This window comes from Stigmatopora nigra, chromosome 13 (assembly GCF_051989575.1).
Source record: "Stigmatopora nigra isolate UIUO_SnigA chromosome 13, RoL_Snig_1.1, whole genome shotgun sequence".
In the NCBI taxonomy this organism is placed as follows: Eukaryota; Metazoa; Chordata; class Actinopteri; order Syngnathiformes; family Syngnathidae; genus Stigmatopora; species Stigmatopora nigra.
Window position 1 is genome coordinate 13,433,039 of NC_135520.1, and position 26,639 is coordinate 13,459,677.

Consider the following 26,639-nt stretch of genomic DNA (forward strand, 5'->3'; position numbering starts at 1 on the left):
GGTTGATGCATTTCACAACGAATGACATCACATTGTCAAACTTCAGGCATCTGCTGCAAAGGGCCTGCTGATGGATAATGCAGTGCAGAGCTATGGCCTCCTCCACACCCTCCTCTTCCAGTTTTTTTTAACAAGTGCTACCAGTTCATTCTTCCTCCCAATCATTGATGGGGCTCCATCAGTTGTTATTCCAACAAAGCTCTTCCATGGCAAACCGGCATTCTGAATGGCATCACACAGCTTGTGAAATAATTCCTTAGCGGTGGTCTGGCCATGCATTGGAATTATTGTGAGCAACTCCTCCAACACTTCAAAATTGTCATCAACACCACGGACATATATTGCGAGCTGGGCATTGTCTGTGATGTCTGTGGTCGCATCAAGAACCACTGAATATACACTGAAGTTTTGCGCTTGTTAAAGAGCCTGACAGCTGATGGGCTGAAGGATCTGCGAAAGGGGTCCTTTCTGCAATGAGGGTGCAGCAGTCTATTGCTAAGAGAGCTTCGAAGGGATTCCACCGACTCGTGCAGCGGGTGGGAAGTGCTGTCCATGATGGACATCATCCTAGTCAGCATTCTCCGCTCTCCCACTTCCTCCAAAAAACAGCCCAGAACAATGCTGGCCCTCCTGATCAGCTTAATCAGCCTGTTCGTGTCCCTCTCCGTGCTCCCGCATCCCCAACAGACCACTGCATAAAACACTGTAGATGCCACCACAGTGTCGTGGAAATTCCTCAGCAGTGACCTGCACACTCCAAAGGACCGTATATTCCTCAATAGGTAGAGGCAGCTCTGGCCCCTTTTGTACAGGGCATCTATGTTTGTGGACCAGTCTAGTTTGTTGTTGGGGTGAACACCCAGGTACTTCAAATTCATAGATTTCAATGTCTTTACCCTGGATGTAAACCTGAGTGGTCTGTTGAGGTGTCCGCCAAAAGTCGATGACCATTTCCTTTGTCTTACTGGTGTTGATGTAGAGGTGGTTTTGCCTAAACCTGCCAACAAAGGCTGTGATGACTCCCCTGTATTCCAGGTTGTTCCCATCTGTCACTCGTCCAACAATAGCTGTGTCATCAGAGAACTTCTGGAGGCGGCAGGTGTCTGTATTATGTTTAAAGTCTGAAGTGTAGAGGGAGAAGAGGAGTGGGGAAAGCACTGTGCCTTGTGGGGCCCCCGTGCTGCCAGTTACCACATCAGACGTGCAGTCCCGGAGTCTCACATAATGTGGTCTGTCTGTGAGGAAGTCGATGATCCACGCGGCTAGGTGGTTCCTTACTCCAGCCTCTTCCAGTATCCCTCTCAGTTGGACCGGCTGAATGGTGTTGAACACACTGGAGAGGTCAAAAAACACCATTCTCACTGTGCTTCCCGTGTTCTCCATGTGTGAAAGAGACCTGTGCAACAGGTAGGTGGTAGCATCTTCCACACCAATGCCTGGACGATAGGCGACCTGCAGAGGGTCCAGCTCTGCATTCATCAGGGGGCTGAGGTGGTTGAGGATGATCCTCTCCAATGTCTTGATCAGGTGAGAGGTTAATTCTACCGGCCTGAAGTTTTTGGGCTCCCTGGGGTTCGCAGTCTTTGGAACTGGGACAATGCAGGACGTTTTCTACAAGATGGGGACCTCCTGCAGACTGAGGTTGAAAATATGCAGAATCACTTTGCAAGCTGATCCGCACACTCTCTTAGTAGTCTGGAGCTGAGGCCGTCTGGACCAGTAGCCTTCCTTGCCTCGATCTTCTTTAGTTGTTTTATCACCTGATCGACAGTGATGCAGAAGCCGGTGGAACAGGGGGAGGAAGAGGCGGAGGAGAACAAGGGGGAGAGTTGCTTCTTGTCTGGGGGGGTCAGGGGAGCGGGGGCAGGGCTGAATCTGTTAAAGTACCGATTCAGTTCATTGGCCCACTCCCCGTCTCCGGACTCTGGGCCTCTCCCAGTGTTGCCTCCATGGCCCGAGATGGTCCTCAAGCTCCTCCAGACCTCTTTGGAGTTGTTTCTCTGGCCTCCTCCTGTAGCCGGTCTTTCCACTCCTTATCTCTCTCTTCAGCTCCTTCTGGACCGTTTTAAGATTCTTCTTCTCCCCAGAACTGAAAGCCCTCTTCTTCTTGTTCAGGAGGGCCCTTAGATCCCTGGTGACCCACGGCTTATTGTTAGAGTAACAACGGACCTTCTTGGAGGGTACAATGTTCTCAACACAGAAGTTAATCTAATCATTGATGCAGTGGGTCAAGCTGTTGATGTCTTCCCCATGTGAATTGCACAGCACCTCCCAGTCTCGAAACTGTCCCTCAGTACCATGCTGGTCTCCTCGGTCCATCTTTGTATGAACCTCGTGGTTGGTTTTATATTCCTCACCATAGGAATGTAGGTGGGGATCAGATGGACCAGGTTTTGGTCTGAGCGGCCCAGTGGGGCCAGGGGGACTGAGCTGTATGCCTCCTTTGTGTTGGCATACAGCTTGTCAAGAGTTTTTCGTTCCCTGGTGTGGCACTTCACATACTGAGTGAAGTTAGGGAGAGCCTAAGTCAAGGGAGCATGGTTAAAATCACCAGAGATAAGAAGGAGAGACTGGGGGTGTGACGTCTGTAGCCGGGACACAGTAGTGTAGAGCAGCTCACGAGCCACTGGTGCATGGGCCGAAGGAGGTATATACGCAGTTATTACGATGACGTGCAAGAACTCCCGGGGGATGTAAAACAGCCTAATGCTAACAGCTACTAGCTCAATATTTCGAGTGCAAAGTTACTCCTTCACAGTAAAATGCCCAGGACTGAACCATCTACTATTAATAAAAACAGCTAGTCCCCCACCTTTCTTCCTACCGCTCTCCTCAGCATCTCTGTCTCTGAAGCACATTATGCAGATGCTCTGATATTGTCCTTGTTGTCTGGTCAGCGGCGTTAGGTCTTCCTTCTTATTGGGGAGAGATCTTACATTCCCCATAATAATAGATGGAATTCTGTGTCTGAAACGTCGCCTTTTCTCCTGACATTTTTGTCCAGTTCTGCCTCTTCTTCTCTCCCTCTTTAACTCTGCGGAGAGGTCCAGGTCCAGGGGAATCCCGGTGCTGCGTAGCGCTAACAGTTGATCCTTGTCCAGGTCCAGGGGAATCCCCGTGCTGCGTAGCGCTAACGGTTGATCCTTTGTGTAAAGCAGCATAGGCATGGCTGAGTGGGTCAAAAAAATAGTGTACAAAATTTGAATTTAATGAGATAAACTAAACTATTAGATCAAAGACTGTCTCTCGCACAGCTTGAGTCTTCGAGTAGAGTCTTGAAGGTAAAATTTTAAAACATTAAAGTATTGAATATAATATATAAAGTAAAGTCTTAAGAGACAATAAAACATAAAAATAAAGCATAAAAAAAAAATCTGTAAATAAAAATCTGTAAAAACACATACGAGTGAGGGTTTAGGGAGCTATTGTAACAAGCAGCCGCTTTGATATATAAATACAATTCAGCAACATGCTTATTTATTTATTTATTTATTAACTTATTTATTACCTATCTATTTATGTCTAAAATGCATTTTTTTCTGTATCTGCATTCTCACCTTCTTGCTACTGTGACAATGAACGGGATGAATTTTCAATCAAATCAAATAATGATAGAGACCCTTTATGGTCCATAGGAATATAAGTGTGACATACTTCTTAACTTTTTTTTTTTTTTTTTAAATCTAGGTCCTACGCAAATTTCGGGCTCATGAAACCAACTTGCTGATCGCCACAAGCATTGTGGAGGAAGGCGTTGACATTCCAAAGTGTAACCTGGTGGTGCGGTTTGATTTGCCAACTGAATACAGATCCTATGTTCAGTCCAAAGGCAGAGCTCGAGCACCTGTCTCCAACTATGTTATGCTGGCTGATACTGAGAAGACAAAATGCTTTGAAAATGATCTCACTACTTACAAGGCAATAGAAAAGGTAATTTTTTCATCTTTTAAATCGTATTTTAATTTTATTATATACATTTATAATTTTAATTCTAATCATAGAAGTTATTTTCCTTTGTTTTTATTGTATACTGAAACAGCGGTCCCCAACATTTTTCTCACCATAAAGATCTTTTGATTTTCCCGCGGACCAGCTAATGGGGAGGGTGAAAACTTGAGACAAAATTGTGTGGGGGAGTGGGGTAGGTGCAAGAACAACGTCCACAACGGCAAAAAAACTAGTCCCAAGCATAAAAGAAATTATTTATTATTATTATTTTAACAACTTTTCTCATTTCAAGTAGGAGGGCGAGATTGAAAACGTTAATATTCATTACCCTGACTGACCGGCACCAGGTGGCTCGCGGACCGGTGGTTGGGGACCACTGTACTGAAGACATTTGGGTCTTCGATATAAAAATGACAATGATGCATAAGTTCAGGATTCCTGCTTTTATTTTGTTCTTTTTTTTTCTTTAACCCTGGGAAGATTATTTTATCTTTTTACCCAGGCACATTTCACGAGCAAAAGTATTTTGATTTTGATGAGTGTTTCTAATTGCCAAGGGTTTTGAATGGATTGCGGCTACTTTCCATACTCCCTATTTTTGGCTTTGCGTTTCACCCCTAAAAGCGTGTTATCTGTTAAACAAACATGGAGGCTGTCTTTGGGAGGACAATAAAGTCCGGAATGATTTGAACGAGACCACTGAAGCAGCAAACATCAAACAGGTCATCCCAGTTCGAATGCACTAAACACCAAAAAATAAATAAATAACACATTGTGATAGCTGTGAAGAAAAAAAAAACTGATTGAAAGCAGTACTGAACAGGCCCGAGCACCAGCCACGCGAGTCGGACATCAGTGAATCCTGACGCGGCTTAGAGCGTTGGAAATCACTCACCTCATGCGGAGAGACTTGTGGGAGAAATTGAAAGGGGAGCTAAAGCCTCTCCTACCAAACCCAAAGTGAGAGAATTTGTGGCTGTACTCGTTCCTATTTCTGGTGAAAACTGGGTCACTTATCTGTGGACACGGGCTTCAAGATCCCCTTTCATTCTAAAAATGAGGGGAGAAAAATAACTGCAATTGTCTGGATGTCCTTAAATAAAAAAATAAAGATTGTTTCTTGCTTCTAGTTGGTGCTGTAGGATTAGTTGTTGCAAATATTTTCTATCAGCCTGCTCAGGAATTCGGTCTTGATTAGTTTAGGGAGGTTGGCGCAAATTATGACTTCAAAAGTGCAATAAAACATTTGAGTCACTGAGCTGTTACCACGCCCACATGAAAAAAACAACTAAATATGATATTTGTCATACAATTGACATATAAATTGTTTGACATGTATTTGACATGTATATGGTTTAGATTAGATTATAACTTTATTTCATCATGTATTTGGGGAATTTTGTTGGTTGCAGTAGCAAGACAGACACAGAAGACATTGTAGACATAGGTAAAAAACTTGAGCCACACACAGGAAGTCCACTTGGTGTGGACCTGCTGCAGACTGAGACAAAATTTGCGGAATGACTCTTTCAAGATGATCCGCACAGTCCCTCAGTAGTCTGGAGGTGATCATCTTTACCTAGATCCTCCTAACCTGATCAGAGGCCGGTTGGGGGCTTCTGTGCTCAGACGTTTGGTCGCCGGTCTTCTGGTCGCCGGTCAAATGGCGACAGAGTTTACTGATGAAAAGAGCTCTCAAAATTCTATTCATAAGAGAGAGTTTAATATCTCAGAGAGAAAGTTTAATGTCTAAGAGAGAGAGAGTTTATTATCTAAGAGAGAAAGTTTAATATATAAGTACTCTTGAAAACAGTAGATATTTAGATATTAAACTCATGAATATAATTTTGAGAGCTGGTTTCAACAGTAGTTAGATATTAAACAGTACTTGGATATTAAATTCTCCCCCTTAGATATTCAACTCGCTCTTTTAGATGTTAAACTCTCTCTCTTAGATATTAAACTCTCTTAGATATTAAACTCTCTCTCTTAATATTAAACTCTCTCTCTCTCTCTCTTAGATATTAAACTATCTCATGTACACAAATTTGAGAGCTGGTTTCAACAGTAAACTCTTTCACCAGTTGACCGGTGACCAAAAGACCGGCGACCATACGTCTGGTCACGGGGGCTTCAAAGCACACAAGCACACAACTCTCCCGTTGCAGCCCGGCAAAACCGACAGCTGCGCCATCTGACCGGGGAAAGATCTCTTATGGGAGGCATAACATTGAGGGAATCCTCGGTCTGGAATGTCGCACTATCGCACAATCGTCCACTGGTCACAGCTGATACAGCGTGCATGACAGGGGAGACACGGCTGAACGGCTCCAAAGATGTCTAGGACTGGCACGAAGAAACCAAGCCACGTGTTGGGTAGGGTTCAGTCGCAAAAGTTGTAAAACAACAAAGCAAAAAGTACAAAGCAAAATATATGGGAAAGCATTAAGACATTAAAATGCAATTAAAAAAGATAGGGAAGCAGCAAAAACAAAACGAGCAAAAGCGGCGGAAGAAGCTGCTGCTACCGGCCGGCTACCACTTGAGCGCTGCCATCTAGGTTGCAGTAGCAATAACGGATACAGACACAAGAAAAAAACCTTGCACAGTTAGATAAAAATGGAACCACTCACCGGATGTATTCCACAAGGTGGCGAACTGCAAAACAGCTTTTTGAGAAGCATGTGGAATACTGAGAAAGGTTGTTTGTCCGACAAGCCCAAAATTGAACTTTTCGGCTCTCACACTATGCACAGGGTTTGGGTCAGAAATGGCCCTACACATCACCTAAAAAAACACTATACTGTGATCCTTCAACTTTTGCGGCTTCAATGCATTGCAGATTTTTAAGTATAAAAAAAGTTAATGATTTCAAAATCCATGATGAATTTGCATCCGGAAGACAGGTGAAATATGGCGGAAGTCAGGAAGTTGGGGCTGACATGGTTGGCTCTAAGCGCTGAAGAAGCGATATAACAGGAGAAAAAATGGGTGTGTTGAAAACTGTAAATAGCTGTTAAACATGCCACCTTGCCTTTTCTTATTTCTAGTGGGTTGCGTTTAGGATAACATACGTTATACGACGTGGAAAAGGAATAATTTGAGTGAATTCCACTTTATTATTGATTTTACATAGCAAAATGCCTGCTAAGCGTCCAGCGACGTATACGGCACAGCGAGCAGAGGACTGCCCGGGCATGCTGCCTCTGAGTGAAGCCACAGCGAGCCGAGGAAGGCGCGGGCACATGATATTTGAATTATCTCAAATAGCTCACACATAAAAAAAAACAAGTTATAGTCATAATCATAAATAATGACAATTAGGAATTAAATGCAATCACATGGGATAAAGTTTTAAACACACACACACACACCCACACACACACACACTTAGACTCATGTAATACTCAATGGAGACACCTTTGTAGGCAATGACAGTGTCCAGATGCTTTTGGTACGTTTTAAATCTTGACGAAAAAGCATTCAATTGATTTCAATTAACCAATTGATCGCTGCTTAGATGTGATTTTGTCCCACTGCTTCAGAAATGTTTTTAAAATCTTCTAGTGCGTGTTGGTGAAGTTTTTTTACTTTTTGCCACAAATGATTAATTAAATAAAATAACTGGACCATTTCAACTTTTTAATTTAAACCATTTAAAATTCAACTTTGCCATATTTTCTATATTATATCAATCATTTTCTCATACATGGCTCTGTTCATTACACCTTCAATTAAATAAGGTCTCTAAAACTACAAGATGAATAAATTAAACAGCAGGGTGCCTCACCCTCCAAATGTCTATTTTAAGTACAGTTATCCCTCAAATATGCTGAAATGTCCAGCCACATCAAATTTCCATCTCCCTGGTTGGTTATATCAAGTATTTTCTCATACATCGCTTTGTTCATTGTCCCTTCATTTAAATGAGGCCTGCCAAAAGTACAAGATGAGAAAACATTCCATATTAGGATGCCTCGACCTCCAAATATCTTTGTAAGTGCAGTAATCTCTCGAGTATTGCGTATATTGTAGAAGAGACATGGCCGCGATGATACAAAATCATAAAGGACAACCCCTTTTATAATTACATACCATACTACATGTTTTCATGCCTGTATAGAAAGACCTCACTTGCTGCCGGAACACGCCGCCGGATTGCCGGTCGAACGACCACCTGAGGCGGCCCGGAAATGCCGCCGGATCGCCATAGCTCCGCTTTTCAGCCATGCCATCCCTCAGGAACAGGGAGACAACGTGCCCTCGCTGTCCTGGGCTCGCTGTGACTTCGCTCTGAAGTGGCGTGCCCAATTATAGCGGCCATGTCTTTTCTACAACATCTGCGATATTTGAAGGGTTTATGTACTTACAAAGACATTCGGAGGATGAGGCACGTTTTTTTTCTTGTCTTGTAGTTTTAGCAGACCTCATTTAATTGAAGGTGCAATGAACGGAGCCATGAATGAGAAAAAGCTTGATATAATCTAGAAAACATGGGAAGATTATTTTTTAAATGGTTTAAATCAATACATTGAAAATGTGCAGTTATTCTCCTCAATTAAGAATTTGTGGCAACAAATAACAAAGCTTCACCAAAGTGCACTCCAATATTTAAATTAAAAAAAAATCTGAAACTGCGAAAAAACTTGCCCGAACTTTCTTCGGCTCGCTGTGGCTTTGCTCAGAAGCAGCGTGCCCACGCGGCCGTGTCTGGTCTACAACTTTCGCGATATTTGAGGTATTACTGTACTGACAAAAACATTTGGAGGGTGAGGCACCCTACTGTTTTTTTTCCTCATCTTGTAGTTTTAGCAGACCTCCTTTAATTTAAGGTGCAATCTACGGTGTCTTGTATGAGAAATGTATTTTTGATATGATCTAGAAAACTTGGGAAAATTGACGTTTAAATGTTTTAAATCAGGGGTGTGACTTAATTCCTTTTTATCATTATTTATTATCATGCATATTAATTATTTTTTCCTATGTGGTCTTTGAAATATTACACACGCTCCCCTACTTACGAACGAGGTTCCCGAGCCCTTGTTCATAAGTTGAAAGTGTTCATAAGTTGAAATCGTTCAAATTGAAGTTGATTCAGTGCAATACTTTGTATTATGATTTATGTTTAAGGCCTTTATAATTATATTGAAGGTTTATATAAGTGCATCTGTATGTTTAAGGCTTGTATAAGTAACCAGCATTGGTTTGTACTGAAAAAAAATATTAAATAAAATGGATTGAATACATAATGTAATGTATACATACATTAAAGAGAGAGATATTTACTAGAAACTGGCCGAAAGACGCTATCTAATGACGGTTGCACAGTTTTCTTTTATTATCATAAATGATGCGGCAGCACTCTATAGCATCATTCAATTGATTTCTAACTTTTGTGCAACGTTCAGTATTTGAGTCCTGCTGCTCGATCTTTCTGTTTATAAATGGTACTGACGGTCGAACAATTCAAGTTGTATTCCTGTGCAACGCTCACCACTTTCTCACGTGCATCAAGCTTCTTTATTATTGCCACTTTTGTTTTTAATGAAATGGTTTGCCTTTTCCTTGCACTCCCTCATTAGAAGCCTTTCGTTTTTCCCCAACCATATTTAATAATGGATGCACGAAATATTTAATGATAGAAATGAAATAGGTTCTTTGCACACTTCCACATTGCAAAAGACTGGGCAGAGAAAGGTGGATGCTGGGTGAGCTGAGCTCACAGCGCCAGGCGTCGGTATTAGTGGCGGAAAGAAGCACTCCTCGAAAAGGGCACACAATAAAAAATCGAACTTAAGAAAATGTTTCGTCATAAACGCAATTTGCAGATATTTTCCTATGTACCGTTTTTTCGTTAGTTGAATGTTTGTAAGTAGGGGAGCGGAGCGTCTGTACAAATGTATCAGATATTTCATGTGAAATGCCTCTTTGGACAGAACTGTTGAAGCGTTAAATGCTTATTTTCTCCATGGTATGTTTATGACAATTCCTGTATGCAGTTCTGTCTGTATTTTAGTAGCTAAGCTCTAACATCTGTATTACCACACACTTGTAATTTGTGGTGCTTCATCAGACCCTGATTTATTGATTCCATCTAATATCTCTGGCATATGAACTTCATATTTTTGTGTGCAGTTGAAATTCATAGTTAATGTGATGAGATTCTGTCTAAACCAAATTTGCTACCTTTTTTTAACAATATTTTTTGCTGTGGCACAATAAACCCTAATGAACCTCATCTGCCCTCTACATTTTGTGGTTGAGACTCGACTATATAAATATGTTCTCTCACAACATATTTAGTATGATGAGGTTTTAATTTTCAATCTGAGCAGATTTTGAGGAACAAATGCTCGAGATCTGCAGAACTTGATGAGCTTGAAATAGAGCATGTCTGCGATGATGACAACATTCTTCCTCCATATGTGCTTCGATCCGATGACGGGGGTCCCCGTGTTACAATAAATACAGCTATTGGACACATTAACAGGTATATGTTTGCAATTGAATTGGTCCTAAAGCAATCGTTATTAAAAATAAATAAATAAAAAATACATTTACTTTCACTCAGATATTGTGCTCGGCTGCCCAGTGATCCCTTCACCCATTTGGCTCCCAAGTGTAAAACTCGGGAGATGCAAGATGGAAAATTTCAGTCTACACTTTATTTACCCATCAACTCTCCACTCAGGGTTCCTGTTAAGGTATGGTATAAAGTACTGAGTTAAAATATTTTAATACATGTATATGTTGTATAAGCCTGTCGTGATAAACAATAAGTCAATTCCCGTATTTACATAGAACAGGGTGCACAACATTTAAAGGTGCGGTATCAATTGCATTTGCAATTTTTGTATTTAACATGTTTGCAAGGCTTAAGGGCAAAACATGGCAGTTTGGATGCACGTGAAAACATGCTCGTGTGCAACATGTACTGTTTTTGTGTGAAACGGTTGTAACATAAAATAAAAAATGTAGATAAACTTGGATTACGACGCAAACACAAAAATAGGTTTAATCAAACCTAATACTGAACTTAATTCTAATTTCGTTTGAAATTTTGAGACCTTTCTTCTCACAGGTTGGCTCTATTTCCCCTACCTCCACACTGACTAATAATAATAATAATAATAATAATAATAATAATAATAATCGTACATAGGCTTTGTCATCATCATTAACTCGACAAAAGCCTAATTGTCATCATACCCAGAAACTGCGTATGACTAAATTGGTAGTGCTTCTCCATATGGTGCGTTTTCCCGGCAAAAGACCCAAATAAGTGATCATTTCAGACTTGCAATTTAGCATTTTGCCGTTACGGATACATCGCATCACCCCCCCGAGCGGATCACTTACCTCTCACTGTCTTTGACTTGCCTTCAGTCAGCCAGTAATACGGAGATCACCGACGTCTTTACATGTTACCTCAGCCCGAAGTTATTACACAGAAGGGATTGTGTTAGGTTCATCAATAATTATACTTTAATATAATTATAAAACAATACAGGGGGACATCTGATTCAATTATATATAATTATTTAAATTGGCATCTCGGATGATCTACTTGCAAGGGAGAATACATTCCGACATCGTCTTCGTCATGAATAATTCTGGAAGGCGGCAATTTCTCCTGCCCATTTAAGGCCACAAATCAAAACAACTACAAGGTTGATTAATCCTATTGCGTCAGCACAACAACAGCTGTAGCAATCATCGCATATCAGGTATTCAACAATAACAATTAAGATTGAAACTCAAAAATAAAACTCCATTGGAAATTAAAAAAACAAGCCTCCATTCGACAAAACAATTCCATATCAGGCGAACCGAGCGTCACAATGTAAGAACAATATGCAAGTATTCCCGGAGGTGATTGATGGCCATCTGCTGGAATCAAGAGTCCTTCACGGCTCTTCCTTGCAGACCCAGATCAACAATCCTCGGAGCCCGGGACTGGGACAGATGTGAGGTCAATTGTCCTAGGAATAGGGCAAAACAGTTAAACGTCCTCCGAGCCAGCTGCAGTAACAGTTATACTGAGCGTTTTCCTCCGTTGCAAGCCATATTAATATATACATATAATGATTAATGCTCACATTTATAATAGTATCCCAGAATAACCCCAACAGATTGTGTGTCGTGTTACCCCAAGTTTATAGTCCTAATGTCTTCCAGTGGGGGCAGAGAGCAGCCGACAATCTTCTGGACAGTATTAATCACCTTCGGCATGGCCTTTTTGTCTGCTGCCGTGCTTCCTGCGTACCACACTGTGATGCAGTATGTCAGGATGATCTCCACAGTGCGCTATAGAAGGTGACCAGAAGCTTAGTGTCCAGGTTGTTCCTCCTGAATACTCTGAGGAAATGGGCCTTCTCCTCTACTGCCGTGGTGTTTGTAGACCAGGAGACCTTATCCATGATGTGTCCCCCAGGAATTTAGAGTACTGGACCCAGTCTACTTATACTCCATTAATGAGGAGTAAGGCCAGGTCTGTGGGTGCTCGGACATTTGGTCGCTGGTCTTTTGGTCGCCAGTCAAATGGTTACAGAGAGTTTACTGTTGAAAACAGCTCCCAAAATTATATTCATGAAAGACAGTTTAAAATCTAAGAGAGAGAGTTGAATATCTAAGTACATTTGACCGGCGACCAAACGTCCGATCACGGATCTGTGCTGTGTTTGCGAAAGTCCGGGATTATTTCTTTGGTTTTGTGGTGTTCAGTGTGAGATTGTTCACCGAGCACCACGAAAACAGTTTGTTGACCTCATCTCTGTAGACAAGAAACCTGTGCATCAAGTAGGTGGTAGCATCTTCCTCACCAATGCCTGGATAGGCTAACTGCAGAGGGTTCAGCTCTGCATTCACCGGGGGGATGAGGTGATTCAGGATTATTCTTCTCCATTGTGATCAGGTGAGAGATTCATGGCTTGAAGTCGTTGAGCGACCTGGGGTTCGCAGTCTTTGGAACTGGGACCACACAGAAAGTTATCCACAAGGTGGGGACCTTCTGCAGACTGAAGCTGAGGTTGAAAATATGCAGAATCACTTTGCCAAGCTGATCCGCAATCCCTCAGTAGTGTGGAGTTGAGGCTCTCTGGACTGTAGCCTTCCTTGCCTGTTGTTAAGCTATCTTTTCACCTGATCGCCAGTAATGCAGAGACCGGTGGAGGACGGGGGTGACGTGTGATCGGTGGAAGAAAAGGAGGAGGAGAAAGAGGGGGGAGAGATGCTTCTAGTCTGGGTGTCAGGGGAGTGGGGGTAGAACTGAATCTGTTAAAGACTTTTTTGGCCCATTTTCCTCGCTCCGGACTCCGGGGCTCTCTCATTGTTGCCTTCATGGCCCGGAATGGACCCCTCCGGCGTTGCTCTGTGGCGTTGCTTCTCTGGAGTTGGTTTGCTAGCTTCCTCTTGTAGATGGCCTTTCCCTTCCTTATCTCTCTCTTCAGCTCCTTCCGGGCCGTTTAAAGACTTTCTCCCCTGAGCCAAGACCCCTCTTCTTTTTGTTCAGGAGGGCCCTTAGATCCTGGGTGACCAACGGCTTATTGTTGGAGAAACAATGGAACTTCTTGGTAGGTACAGTGTTCTCAAAACATACGTTTTTATAATCTTTGATGCAGCGGGTCAAGCTGTCAGTCTTTCCCATGTGAATTGTACAGCACATCCCAGTCAGTGATCTCAAGAGTTTTTTGTTCCCTGGTGTAGCACTTAACATACTGAGTGAAAGTGGGGAGAGTAGAAGCCAAGGAAGCATGGTTAAAATCTATCGATGGAAAGCTGTGGTGGATGTACCCCGAGTTGCGCTATAACTACATTCTCAGTGAGAAAAAACTGAGGCACAAGTTCATTCAATCCCCGGTGAGAGGGCACGCTACTGCCGAGACCACGACTCAAGATACACAACCTCTATCCATTGAGATCAAGCATCCCATCAAGGAGCTTAACAATAGTAAGTGAGGGTTTAGATAAAGACCACTGTCACCAGGTGCAATAGCTGTTGGGCTATGTTTCTACCCAAGACAAATACTGCACACGCACCTGCCTGGCCCAGCACAAGAGAGAGAGACTGACAGTGCCTCCCTCCATCCACTCTTGCCACCTTCCCTTTTAGTAAGTGTTCTAACATAAAGAAGCAAATCCGGAGATGTTAGAGGTGGAAGTAATCGAGGCATTATCCAGCACATGAACAGCTACAGTGGTCCAAGCGAAGAAACATGATTGCCTTTGGAGATTCCGTGTGGACTATCGGCGGCTCAGTGACATTCACAGGCCGCTTATTGACGATGCCCTTGACTACATCCCTGAATCCTGCTGGTTCAGCTCACTTCACTTGTAAAATGGCTATTGGCCATTGGAGCGACTATCCCCAGAGCCACGACAAAAGACTGCATTCTCCCGTGGCCAAGGATTATGGTACAGATACATTTGCGAACAAATTAGAGTACCTGTAAGTCATTGCATACAATTTGTACGTTTTACTGATAAACTCCCATCTGTAAATTCCCTTTGTACATAATTTGTAAGTTTGTATTTGTAATTTTTGTACAGAACTTGTAGAATTTGTATATGTAATTTTTGTTAAAGTTTACTGCTTTAATAAAAACACCATCTGTGAATTTGCTTTGTGTTCTTTTTAATTAATTAATTTTACTTATTGCCTTTTATTTTAATGTCAAAGTTCCGGGCTAAAAGTATACTAATACTTTTTTTGTTGGATAAAAATGACCATCTAAAGTATTTCAACATTGCAAGTTCTCCCAGAGTGAATGAAGGTTCATTGGACGCCTATGACAGTCAATGGCAGCAGCCAGTGTGTTAAATGAGTGCTCTTATTGATATTTTGATATTAGATATTTAGATATTAAACTCATGAATATACTTTTGAGAGCTGGTTTCAACAGTACTTGGATATTAAACTCATGAATATAATTTTGAGAGCTGGTTTCAACTGTACTTCGATATTAAACAGTACTTAGATATTAAACAGTACTTATATATTAAACTCTCTATCATGAATCATCTGTAGATATTTAGATATTAAACTCTCATGAATCAACAGTAGATATTCAGATATTAAACTCATGAATATATTTTTGAGAGCTGTTTTCAACAGTAAACACTCACCTTTTGACTGGCGACCAAAAGATCGGCGACTAACGGGGACCAAACGTCCGGCGACCAAAAGACCGAGCGACCATACGTCCGGCAACCAAACTTCCGGTCACGATGTTGAATGAGTAATCCTGAGTAAAAGTGTAATAAGTGAGCTTGTCTCACGTGCTTAGTAGAGCAATGTTAAATCCCTTTGTCGATTATCACAAGGACTATTATATATATTCTGCAAACACATTTAATTTGTCACTTTTTTTATCTTCACAGGGTCCCGAAATGAATTGTACCAGATTAGCAGAGAAGGCAGTTGCGTTACTTTGTTGTGAGAAACTACATCAAATAGGTAAACTATGTAAATTATATTAATTTGTATATTACTAGTTCTACGTATTCTCATATTTAAAGTTTATCGTTTTTCCAAGGTGAATTGGATGATCATTTGATGCCAGTTGGCAAGGAGACTGTAAAGTATGAGGAAGAGCTGGACCTTCATGATGAGGAGGAAACTTGCGTCCCTGGCCGGCCGGGCTCTACAAAAAGGAGACAATGTTATCCGAAAGCTGTGAGGGAATTTTTTGGATGAACAGTAATGTTTGTCTTTCTATGCCAATTTTTTTTGAAAACAACGTATCAGAATTGCATTCTAGTAATGTTGATGACAATGAAGAAAAAAAAAAACACTTAATTAAATAACACTATCAGAACAATACTGATAGTCAAATGCCTAAAACAAGAGCCACACTTCATTGCAGGCCCCCTGATGAGCGACAAGTTGTGCGAGGGTTTTAAATGTTTATTTTATTCTAACACTTAATGTAATTTGTTTTTTCTTGATACTGATTGTGTCTAACATTTCATCCACCTACTATTCTGTGGACTACTCAATGTGCCTGCCAAACTGAATTAGCGTGATCCATTACCACGCTGTTTTGTTTTGTAGTGCAACGAGCGGAATATAACCAAATTTTTTGTCATGCGTTCTAAATGTTTATGGTAGCCAGCACAGAACAGACAATTTTTTTCCCCATAAGTATCCGTCCCTTTGCCATCTTTCATATTCTTATGGCCTGCCACTTCTGTTCTGGTCTTTCCTTATGATTTTAATATTTTGACTTATACAGGTTCATATTTGCAAATGTTACTGTGTATGTGTTTCTAATTTGAAATAAATATTTTATCTGAAGAAGAATTTAAAGAAATTAACAAAATTGCCATATCTGCTAATTAAAACACCACTGTCACTGAAATTTATATAGACTCATAAATTGACCACTCAAGCTAAAAGAGGATATGCTCAAGCATTTTCTTTCTTATGAGCTTTTACTACAGGATTGTTCCATTTGTTATTTAACTATAAATATGTCTCTTATCTTCAATTAGATACCAGAGTGTTTGCAGGAAAGTTATGCTATACCCAAGCAAACTTTCTACCTTTATGTCATTGGTATGATCCTCACCACTCCACTTCCTGATGAGCTCAACTTTCGTAGAAGGAAGCTTTACCCACCAGAGGACAGCACACGCTGTTTTGGCATCCTGACTGCTAAACCAATACCTCGAGTAAGTTAGTATTCCCATTATGTATTTGTTTATGCGTGAGCCATGTTGGAATAATAATTGCACTGTTCTTACACTAAGACGCATATACAGAGTATTTTTTGTATGCAAACTGATAGGTTCACCAATAGGCATTCCCCAAATGTATGCACAAATACAGAGAAAAGGACAATCTTCTGGATTTTTGTACTTGCAAGGAGAACGAACCGTTGGTGCCAAGTCCCAACTCCAATCTGGCTTCACACACCTTTTTGTTGTTGTTAAAATTCAAGGACCCTAGTTACAATAGACATCTCAACTCTCAGGGGAGGGGCGGAAACAAAAGTGAGACGTCAATGGAGTAAAAAGAAAATGGTCTGAAAGTCTAGTGTAGCTCAAGGCGTTTTGGCTTCTCTTTGTTTAATCTAATTAAGGTTCCTAATGGAGGGAATACAAACAGTACTGTATACATAAATTAGAGAGGGCGAGAGAGAGAAAGAGAGATACTTACTAGAAACTGACCAAAAGGAGCTATCTAATAACGATTGCAGTTTTCTTTTATCATAAATGATGTGATAGCACTCTATGGCATCATTCAATTGATTTGCAACTTTTGTGCAACGTTCAATATTTGGGTGTTGCTGCTCCATCTTTATGTTTATAAATGGTACTGACGGTCGAACGATTTAGTTTTATTCCCGTGCAACGCTCACCACTTTCTCACGCGCATCAAGATTCTTTGTTATTGCCGCTTTCGTTCGAAATGAAATGGCTTGCCTCTTCCTTGCACCTCCCTCACTAGAAGCCTTTCGTTTTTCACCAACCATATTTAATAATGGATGCACGGAATATTTAATGATAGAAATGTAATAGGTTCTCTGCGCACAGGAGATACGTCACTTGGGTGGGTGTATGTGTGGGTGTGTAGGCGTAGGCGTAGAGATGGCTGAAGAGATGGCTGTAGAGATACAGATGCCATGCCTGCGTCTAAAAGAACGGTGCATCATTTGTGTGTGTACAATACAGAAATAGCATTTGTTATTGACACTGGCTAAAAATACGGTGTGCCGAATAGTGGTGAAAATACGGTATATATATATATATATATATATATATATATATATATATATATATATATATATATATATATATATGTATATGTATGTGTATGTGTATGTGTATGTGTATGTGTATGTGTATGTGTATGTGTATGTGTATGTGTATATATATATATATATATATATATATATATATATATATATATATATATATATATATATATATATATATCAGCAACACGGTTACTTATTTATATATTTATTCATGTATTTATTTATTGACTTACTATTAACTACCTATTTGTGTATAATGCCTTTCCTATTCCTGCATCCTCACCCTCTTCCTACTGCAACAAAGAAATTTCCCGAATACGGGATGAATAAAGTTATCCAATCCAATCCAAAAAGAATGTCATTCATGATGCAGTGCCGTCACGCTGCATCTCCAGAAGGGAAGGGCCTTCACTTCCCTTGTCTCTCTTTTAACCGCACGGCAGAGCCCATTAACATTAACCAGAGTCCTACCAGCTCAATTATGTACAAAAAGAATGTCATTCATGACGCAGTGCCGTGCTACACCTTTAGCATATCAAGGGATGTCAATATTTAGGAGGCATTCTCAACGGCGACTCAAAACAAAGTATTTTTCCACAGGTGGTTTGTGCAAGGCAAAATTCACTCGCAACAAATAGGAAATGGCAAGACGTAAGGCATCCAGGCACTTGATGTGATATTCGGTGCGCCCATTCCCCCTCTATTATATATTCCTTCTTTGGCGTTGAGAGATGAAGCGGTGTCCTGACTTCCACCGTATTTCATCTCTTCCAGTTCCGAGTTTCAGTCTACATTTAGATTTTTAGGAACGTTTAATTTTTATATAAACCTCAGAAAAAAATCTGCAATGTAGCGAAGCCACAAAGTGAAAAGGGATCTAAGTAATGTCTTGTAAAGTCTTTCTTTTTTTTTCTGCCTTGGCCTCACCAATAAAAAGTCCCCAAACCAAAGTTGATGTTAGACGCAGAATGAGCTGCGTATTTTAGCAGTCTTCTAGCATGCTTTATGCGGGCTTTCAATTCTTTTGTTACCATGTAACTCTTATGTGATGCCATTAACATCTAGCACAACATTAAAAAGCTAGACATGATCATAAAAACTGGTTGAGAGTCACAACCAGAATTGCTGATGTATTTTTTGGAGGGTTTTTTGGAATGGTAAAAACAGCTTAAACATGTAACAGTTTAAATCAATTCCTTGTGTTCATATTAAATTACATTAGCACAGTCATCTTTTTTATGACATTGTCACCGTTTCATAGCACCATCACAGGAAATTATTCTATTCAAAACTTACTAAACTCACTTAAGTCCCACTTATGTGATTATTTTATCTCCTTACAATAGGTCCCAAATTTTCCAGTTTACACACGCTCGGGTGAGGTGACTATCTCCATCGAGCTTCTACAGTCCGGCCTCATTCTCACTGCCACAGAGTTTGACCTTATCATTCGCCTGCACCAGTACATCTTTTCGCATATCCTCCGCCTTGAGAAACCTGCCCTGGAATTCAAGCCTACACTTGCTGATTCTGCTTACTGTGTTCTACCTCTCAATATTGGTGAGTCGCTATGCTCAGAATTTGTTCAGAAAGGGTTTCCCAAAATGTGTAACAATTTAAAAAGCAAATGTTTTGGAAATGATTACAGCTATTGAGCATAAGTTTTATTTATGTACCGTATTTACTCGCATATAAGCAGCTTTTGTTGGACAAAAAATGATGACTGAATCATGCAAGTTGACGACGGCATGACACAAAAATAAAACTGCTCCATGATGGCATGATGCAACACAATGCGGCCGATACGGTCATTCATTTGAAAATAGAGAAAAGATAAACATATACAACGCTAAACAAAATGTATTTCCAGTTTTTGTCCAACTTTACAACATCTTTTTGAGTCCGATTTAGCTACCGTAACCAAAATGGCGCTGTTTAAGCGGCAGCCGGCGTCTGCGGTAGCTCCGTCCACTCTTACTCGTTTTGTGTTTTTGCTGGTTTTATGTCTTAATGTTTTGATGATTCTATTTACTTTCATTTGCTTTGTGCTTTTGCTTTGCTGTTCTGTCTAATCACCCTCTTGCTACTGCCACAATGTAATTTGCCGAATACGGGATGAATAAAGTTATCCAATCAAATCCAATTTTGACATATATGAATGAAATTCATAAAAAAACAAATATCTTGCATAAAACCCCTAACGTTCCCATCACTGCTCGCTCGGGGCACGGCAATATGAACAAAAAAGAAAAGTTATGCAGATAATAGGCTAGACAAAATGTATTTTGACGTCTATGAATATAATTCAAGGAAAAAATAAACCGTATCTTGCATAAAACAAGAAAAAACACGTTCCCGTCACTGGTCGCTTGGGTCACGGCTGTAGTTAAACATGCTTAGACTGGCCAGACACGAGTACACTTGTGCCTGCCGTTGGTCGCTCAGGGCGCTTCCATCTTGGATTGGATTGGATAACTTTATTCATCCCGTATTCGGGAAATTTCTTTGTTGCAGTAGGAAGATAAACCATAGATAAACATGCTCTGACCGAAGCGTTTACCATCTCAGCACATCACAATAGTTGGCTGATCGAAGGTCTTGCGGTTGATCGTATACTGCTATGGGCATCTCCCTCGATCTGGGGCTCCATGCAAGAACTCACCCGGTAGCTTCACAAAGATAACAAGAATGGTCAGCACAAATCCCATAACGACACGGGGGACCTAGTAAATAACCTATAGAGAGCCGGGAACACCGTGACAAAGGCTACTATCAGTAACACAATGCGCCGCCAGGGACTATAATCCTGCACTGCCAGGCCCCTCTGCGTTCCGCTAGAGAGCATATGGATGATCCAGAAGAGGACTGGGAGAATGTGTTATGGTGAGATGAATCCAAAATAGAACTTTTTGGTTAAAACACAGGTTCTCGTGTATGGAGGAGAAAGAATACTGAATTTCATCCGAAGAACATACCCACTGTGAAGCATGGGGGTGGAAACATCATGGTTTGGGGCTGTTTTTCTGCACAGGCACCAGGGTGACTGATATGTGTAAAGGAAATAATGAATGGGGCCGTGTATCGAGAGATTTTTAGTGAAAATGTCCTTCCATCAGCAAGGACATTGATGAGACGTAGCTGGGTCTTTCAGCATAAGAATTATCCCAAACACAGCCAGAGAAACAAAGGAGTGGCTTTGTAAGACACATTTAAAGGTCCTGAAGTGGCCTATCCAGTCTCCAGATCTCCACCCCATCAAAAATCTGTGGTGCTCAACGACGGCAAAATAGCACTGCTTTAGAAGACATCTGCATGGAGGAATGGGCCAAAATACCAGAAACAGTGTGTGAAAAGCTCGTGAAAAATTACAGAAAATGTTTGCCCTCCATTATAGCCAACTAAGGGTACATAAAAAAAGTATTAAGATTACATTTTGGTATTGACCAAATACCTATTTTCCACCATAATTTGTAAATAAATTCTTTAAAAATCAAAAAGTATGATTCTTTGTTTTTTTTCCCCCCATTCTCTCTCGTGTTTGAGGTTTACCCATATTGACAATTTGCATGCCTCTTTAATCGTTTCAAGTAAGATAACTTGCACAATTGGTGGTTGACTAAATACTTATTTGCCCCACTGTATTTTGAAATTAGAATGATTTTGGCCCCCACAACATCTTATACTTCTCTTAAGAGAATTGTAATTTGTCATTAAAAAGCATCAGGTCCTCATCAAGTTAGACTTATTTCTTTTTTTAAATCAAATTACTATATATTTTGAATTTGCAAAGACAGGTATAATAAATAACCTATAATATTGACCTTAATAATCTGATTTCGATTCATCTAAGAAATACCACGTGTGATGATTTTTCCTATTAAAACCATAAATATGGAGGTGAAATTTGAGAAATTGATTAGCGGGTTGGCCTCAGAGCACTGGGGTCTTGGGTTCAAATCCAGGTCACTTCCACCTGTTTGTAGTTTGCATTTTCTGCCCTGCGCGGGTGTCCTCCAGGTACTTCGGTCTCCTCGCACATTCCAAAAACATGCGTGGGAGGCTGATAGGACACTAAATTCCCCCTAGGTGTGGATATGAGTGTGCATGGTTCTCCATCTCCTTGTGCCCTGCGATTGGCTGACCACTGATTCAGGGTGAAAATCTGCTTATACGCGAGAAATGGTAAAATTAAACATTTTTAAGGGTGCTGCTTATACGCACGGGCGACTTTAATGTTGTAATGATTGTATCCCTGATATGGCGGGCGACCAACTTTTCAAAGCATTTCATGATCACAAGTGTAAGTGCAAAAGGCCTATAATTATTCAGGCTGTCAATGGTTGGCTTTTTAGGGACAGGGATAATCGTTTTAATGGTGCCATTTATAAGCGTGGGCGACTTTAATGTGAGTGATACCATAGTTTGTGTTTAATTGCACTTCCTCTGACATTTCGATTAAAAGATGTGTCGAAAATTAAAACAAAAAAGTTCTCAAAGTACCAACTTTGCCCAGGGTTGCTTCAGGGTTATGTGCAAAACTGTAAAAAAAAAAAAGTAAAAATTTGAATCTATTTTCTATATTTCTTCATTCTAACAAATAATTTGTGGAATATGGTCTGTTCTTGTCCTTTTTTGTAGTTGGAGATTCCAATACACTTGACATGGATTTCAAATTCATGGAGGATATTGAAAAGTCTGAAGCACGAACTGGCATTCCTAATACTCATTACACCAAACAGAACCCCTTCACCTTCAAACTAGAGGATTACCAGGATGCTGTTATCATTCCTAGGTATTTGTTGTAAAAAAATGGAATTGTATTTTTTGTCATGTGTGTTGTTCAGTTTGGTGGATCGAACATTTTATGAACCGCGAATTAGCGGGGGAACACTGTATATCGTTCAAATGGCGATTGTCTCACGCAACTTTTCATAATTTTCCTAAAGCGTGGACAATATGTCGTCAAGCTGGTTGATTGCACAACTCATTAACACTTTATCAGCATGCTTCTTTTTTTCACTCAAACCAGCAATAACTTTCTTGGAGCCAATGACGAAAAACAAAGGGTAAAGTTGCATTAAGCAACTCACACAACAGCGTGTTATAATTCTAGGAGGAAAAACGGTCAAAGGCACAAGAAAAGCATTGTGATGAAGTTGCTACATGATTTCATCAGACACAATTTCTTAAACCCATTACTTGATGTTTTACAAATAGGTTATTAATTTTATAATTCAGTTGCATATGATTAATGATGAGAGATGGTTACATATATTTCACCCTGTCATTTTTGGTTGGACAGATTGCTACAGTATACCTTTGCATCACACACTCCAGTTACAGACTAGTTCTAGAATAAAAAGAAGGGAAGGGCAACGTTGTGGTAAAAAAGATTGTCACATCATGCTATTAATGGGTAGTTTTTTTTTGTCACGCCTTCATCACACACTGTGACAAATTTTACTTTTCAGGTTCACTTGTGTTCTATGGTCTTTTATTGTGAAGTGTCATTGAGATGAGATGACATGCCATTCCATCAGTTTAGATTAGAACTTTACTTCTTCCCATTCTCAGGAAATTACCTTGGTTGCAGTAGGAAGACAGACACAGTAGTCATTGTAGATCTAGATAAAAAAACTGGAGCCACAGACAGGAAGTACACAAGATGGGGACCTTGTGTAGACTGAGACCGATGTTAAATATGCAGAATCACTCGTTCAAAATGATCCGCAAGTATCTCAGTAGTGTGGAGGTGATCATCGTCCTGGCCTAAATCCTCCTAAGCTGTCCTATAACCTGATCAGCAGCAGCCCGAGTCTCGTACCTTCTCGTGGTGGGTTGTGAGGGCATCGCCGCACGACAGTGCCTGCAAAACGAGACAACACAGTACCGAAAGGTGCTGCCTTCAGTCACAACCCCTTTTTGGCGAACCGGATGAATCTCGCCCATTCCCTTCGGTTGCGTCTACTCCGGGCCGGGGATGTCGAGGCTAACCCAGGACCTCCCTGATTCAGCTGCAACCGCCAAATATCCACCCGACACCTGGTATGCAAAGAATGTCGACGGGCGGCGCACTTTACAAAGACCTGCAGTGGCCTCACCAGGGGGGCGGCCAGAACTGCAGCCGAGACAGATGGGTTCTACTGCCGAGACTGCTGTAGACTAGACGATACCAATGACTGCCACAGATGTCACAAACCAATCCTTATAAACCACCAAGATCGATGTCTGCTGCATCCAAGAAAGCAAGCTCAAGACAACGAAAAAGCTCCCAAGAATGCGGAACTACACCGCTATTCGCAGAGATAGAATGATCCAAGGGTTACAGAGGGGATGAGGAGTGGTGACATTCATCCAAACCCAAATCCCGTACCGCCTCAGAGATACGGCCTCGTGAGGCCTTAACCCAGGAACAGACGGACTAACGATTGAAATTCCTGCAGGAGAAAGCCCAGCCCTAAAAATCCCCAATGTCTACGTGCTACCAGTCCAGTTGTCAGCTTGGCCGGATGAAGCAAACGGGTGCACGGACTTGAACATTGAGCTTGGGGAGAACAAGATCCTCCTGGGAGACTTCAATGCCCATGATATGCTCTGGGACAGCAATGCCTGCCGGGACGAAAGAGGTCGCAATCTCACAGAAAGCCTCCTGGACGTAGGGGGGTGTTACTACTCCCCCTGGGGTAAAATATACCAGGGAGTCGCAACTATCACAGCAGACGGGTTCGGTCAAAGATGAGTTCGGACAAACACTGCAAGTAGCCTTAAGTTATATTTTATTTACAATAAAGTCCATAAAACAGACTACGGGATAACATTGGGGAAGCACGAGATATTAAAGTGGCACCCTCAAATAAACACGGTAAAACCCCCTCCAAGACAGGTGTCCAAATGAACACCCACAAAATTCAGGAAATAAGACCGAAGGGTGCCACTGTCAAACTGATGTAATATAATCCAGACAGGGTGTCAGGTTCATTAATAATTACCTTCGTCCGTAATTATCAATAACTGCAGGAAGACATCTTATTCAATTATTGACATTTAATTAAATAGAAATGGATACAACAGATAAAAGCCTCCGGAGGGGAGCGTTACAGCAAGTGTCACCTTACAACTTCCGAACGTCTCCTCGAATAGACGTTTTCGTCCCATTCTTATGGTCACAAGTTACAGAGTTGTTGATCATTCCATCACGTATGAGTAAAAACAACATCTGGGACTACAATAACAATCAAAGTATTTTACTAATAACAAAAACAGGGACTAGACCTAACAACATTTAGATTAGAGTAATTATACAACCTCCTTGACCTAAGAATCATATAATATAATCATAATCATATAATCGTTACATACAGAAAAACCCGAAGTGTACGGTTACATAACGATAACAATATTCTTGTTATTGTCCGAATAGCCCTGTCCTCGTCACCAAGGGCCCACCAAATCTCAAGGACCCAGATTGGGTGGATTGTTTGTATAACCATCCTGGAACAGGCTGTCTAGGTTAAAGATGACTTGGCGTGACCTCAACACTTTTGAAAAACAGAAAGAGAATGATTTAACAAAGTAATGAATTAATACAAAGAAAAGAAAGAGAATGATTTAATAAAGAAATGAATTAATATAACTATTATAATAATAAAACAGAATAAACCCAACACAGGGGAATAACTGTGTCTAAATGCACAAACTATATGTATACCCCGGGGTGTCTAAACTTATCTCAAGTCCCCCTATGCAACCCAAAATCATTAACAACACATACAAAATACAACAGGGAATAACGTACTCACAAGCCTACAAGTCAGCAGTTCAGCAACCGGGGTGGAACTGACATTTGAAAAGGGTTTAAATAAGGGCAGGAGTGAATCTTGATTGGAGGAGGGATGATTGGGGAAGTAGTCACAGCTGTGTTGGCCTGGGCAGGGCTTTGTCACAGGGTTGGAGCCACAGCTGCAGGTACCTGTAAAGAAAAGAAAGCACACACCTCCTACATAGCGTGTGGGTGTCCAGGCTGCCAGCCGTAACAGGGGGGGTACCGATCAATGACGGAAGACACACAAGGGTGGACCCTGCGAATGGCAACACATCAGACCCGGACATCGCTATTGTCCCCGAAGTGCATCAACAACATTTCTCCTGTACAACCCTTGAAAAACTTGCCTCCGACCACCTCCCCATCCTCCTGACAGTAACCCACTCAGTGCCGTCCAGAGTGCGAGAGGGCCGACTAGTGTGGAACTGGAAAGGCGCAAACTGGACAGGATTCACAGACGTTATTGAGGAGAAACTAAGGAACTACCCAGAGCACACCACTGTTAAACAAGGCGCACAACGGCTGGAAACAGCCATCATGAAGGCGGCGTATGCTACCATTGGCCTGAAGAAGGCTGGTTAAGGTGGTGGACTATGGATGGGAGCCGAAGTAGATGGAGCAATTCGTCGTCGCGACGCCCTGAAACCAGATCGGCATCTCCATGCTGATGAATACCACCAAGCCCAAATATATGTTGCGGTGAAAATATGCGAGAGGAAACTAGGGATCTGGAAACGCAAAGTCCTGTGGAGCCTACTTTAAAAGCTGGAAGATGGACAGGGGGACTCGAAAGACAAAATCCTTTTGGTTGACGGACAACCCCGAATCTTGGCTCTGAACAAAGCAAATGCCTTCAAAGCCGCGTACCAGGCCACTAGCAAGCTCGACATCCGAAAGGAAGACAGATGGGCGAAAAGAAGAGTCAACATCGAGCTCCGGAAGCCAACTGCAGAGACTGCCTTGAGCGCAGCCCTGACAATGAAGGAGATGCACACTGCAATAGCGAAGCTGAATCCGTCCAAATCACCGGGGCCGGACCGGATCCATCCCAAATTCCTCCACCATCTTGGACCCACAGTGTCAAACATTCTCCTCCAAACCTTTAATAA

General features: G+C 41.3%; 1 protein-coding gene across 6 annotated transcripts in view; it reads left to right on the forward strand.

Annotated features, from left to right (window-relative positions):
• Window positions 1–26,639, forward strand: part of dicer1 (dicer 1, ribonuclease type III) — a 172,366-nt gene that overhangs the window by 46,079 nt on the left and 99,648 nt on the right. For all 6 annotated transcript variants that reach the window (XM_077730529.1, XM_077730532.1, XM_077730533.1 and 3 more), the window contains 8 exons: window positions 3,688–3,930; window positions 10,284–10,438; window positions 10,520–10,652; window positions 15,328–15,403; window positions 15,483–15,622; window positions 16,441–16,620; window positions 19,055–19,268; window positions 22,347–22,500. In XM_077730529.1, coding sequence (XP_077586655.1) covers window positions 3,688–3,930; window positions 10,284–10,438; window positions 10,520–10,652; window positions 15,328–15,403; window positions 15,483–15,622; window positions 16,441–16,620; window positions 19,055–19,268; window positions 22,347–22,500 — 1,295 coding nt within the window. The remainder of the gene's footprint in view (window positions 1–3,687; window positions 3,931–10,283; window positions 10,439–10,519; window positions 10,653–15,327; window positions 15,404–15,482; window positions 15,623–16,440; window positions 16,621–19,054; window positions 19,269–22,346; window positions 22,501–26,639) is intronic.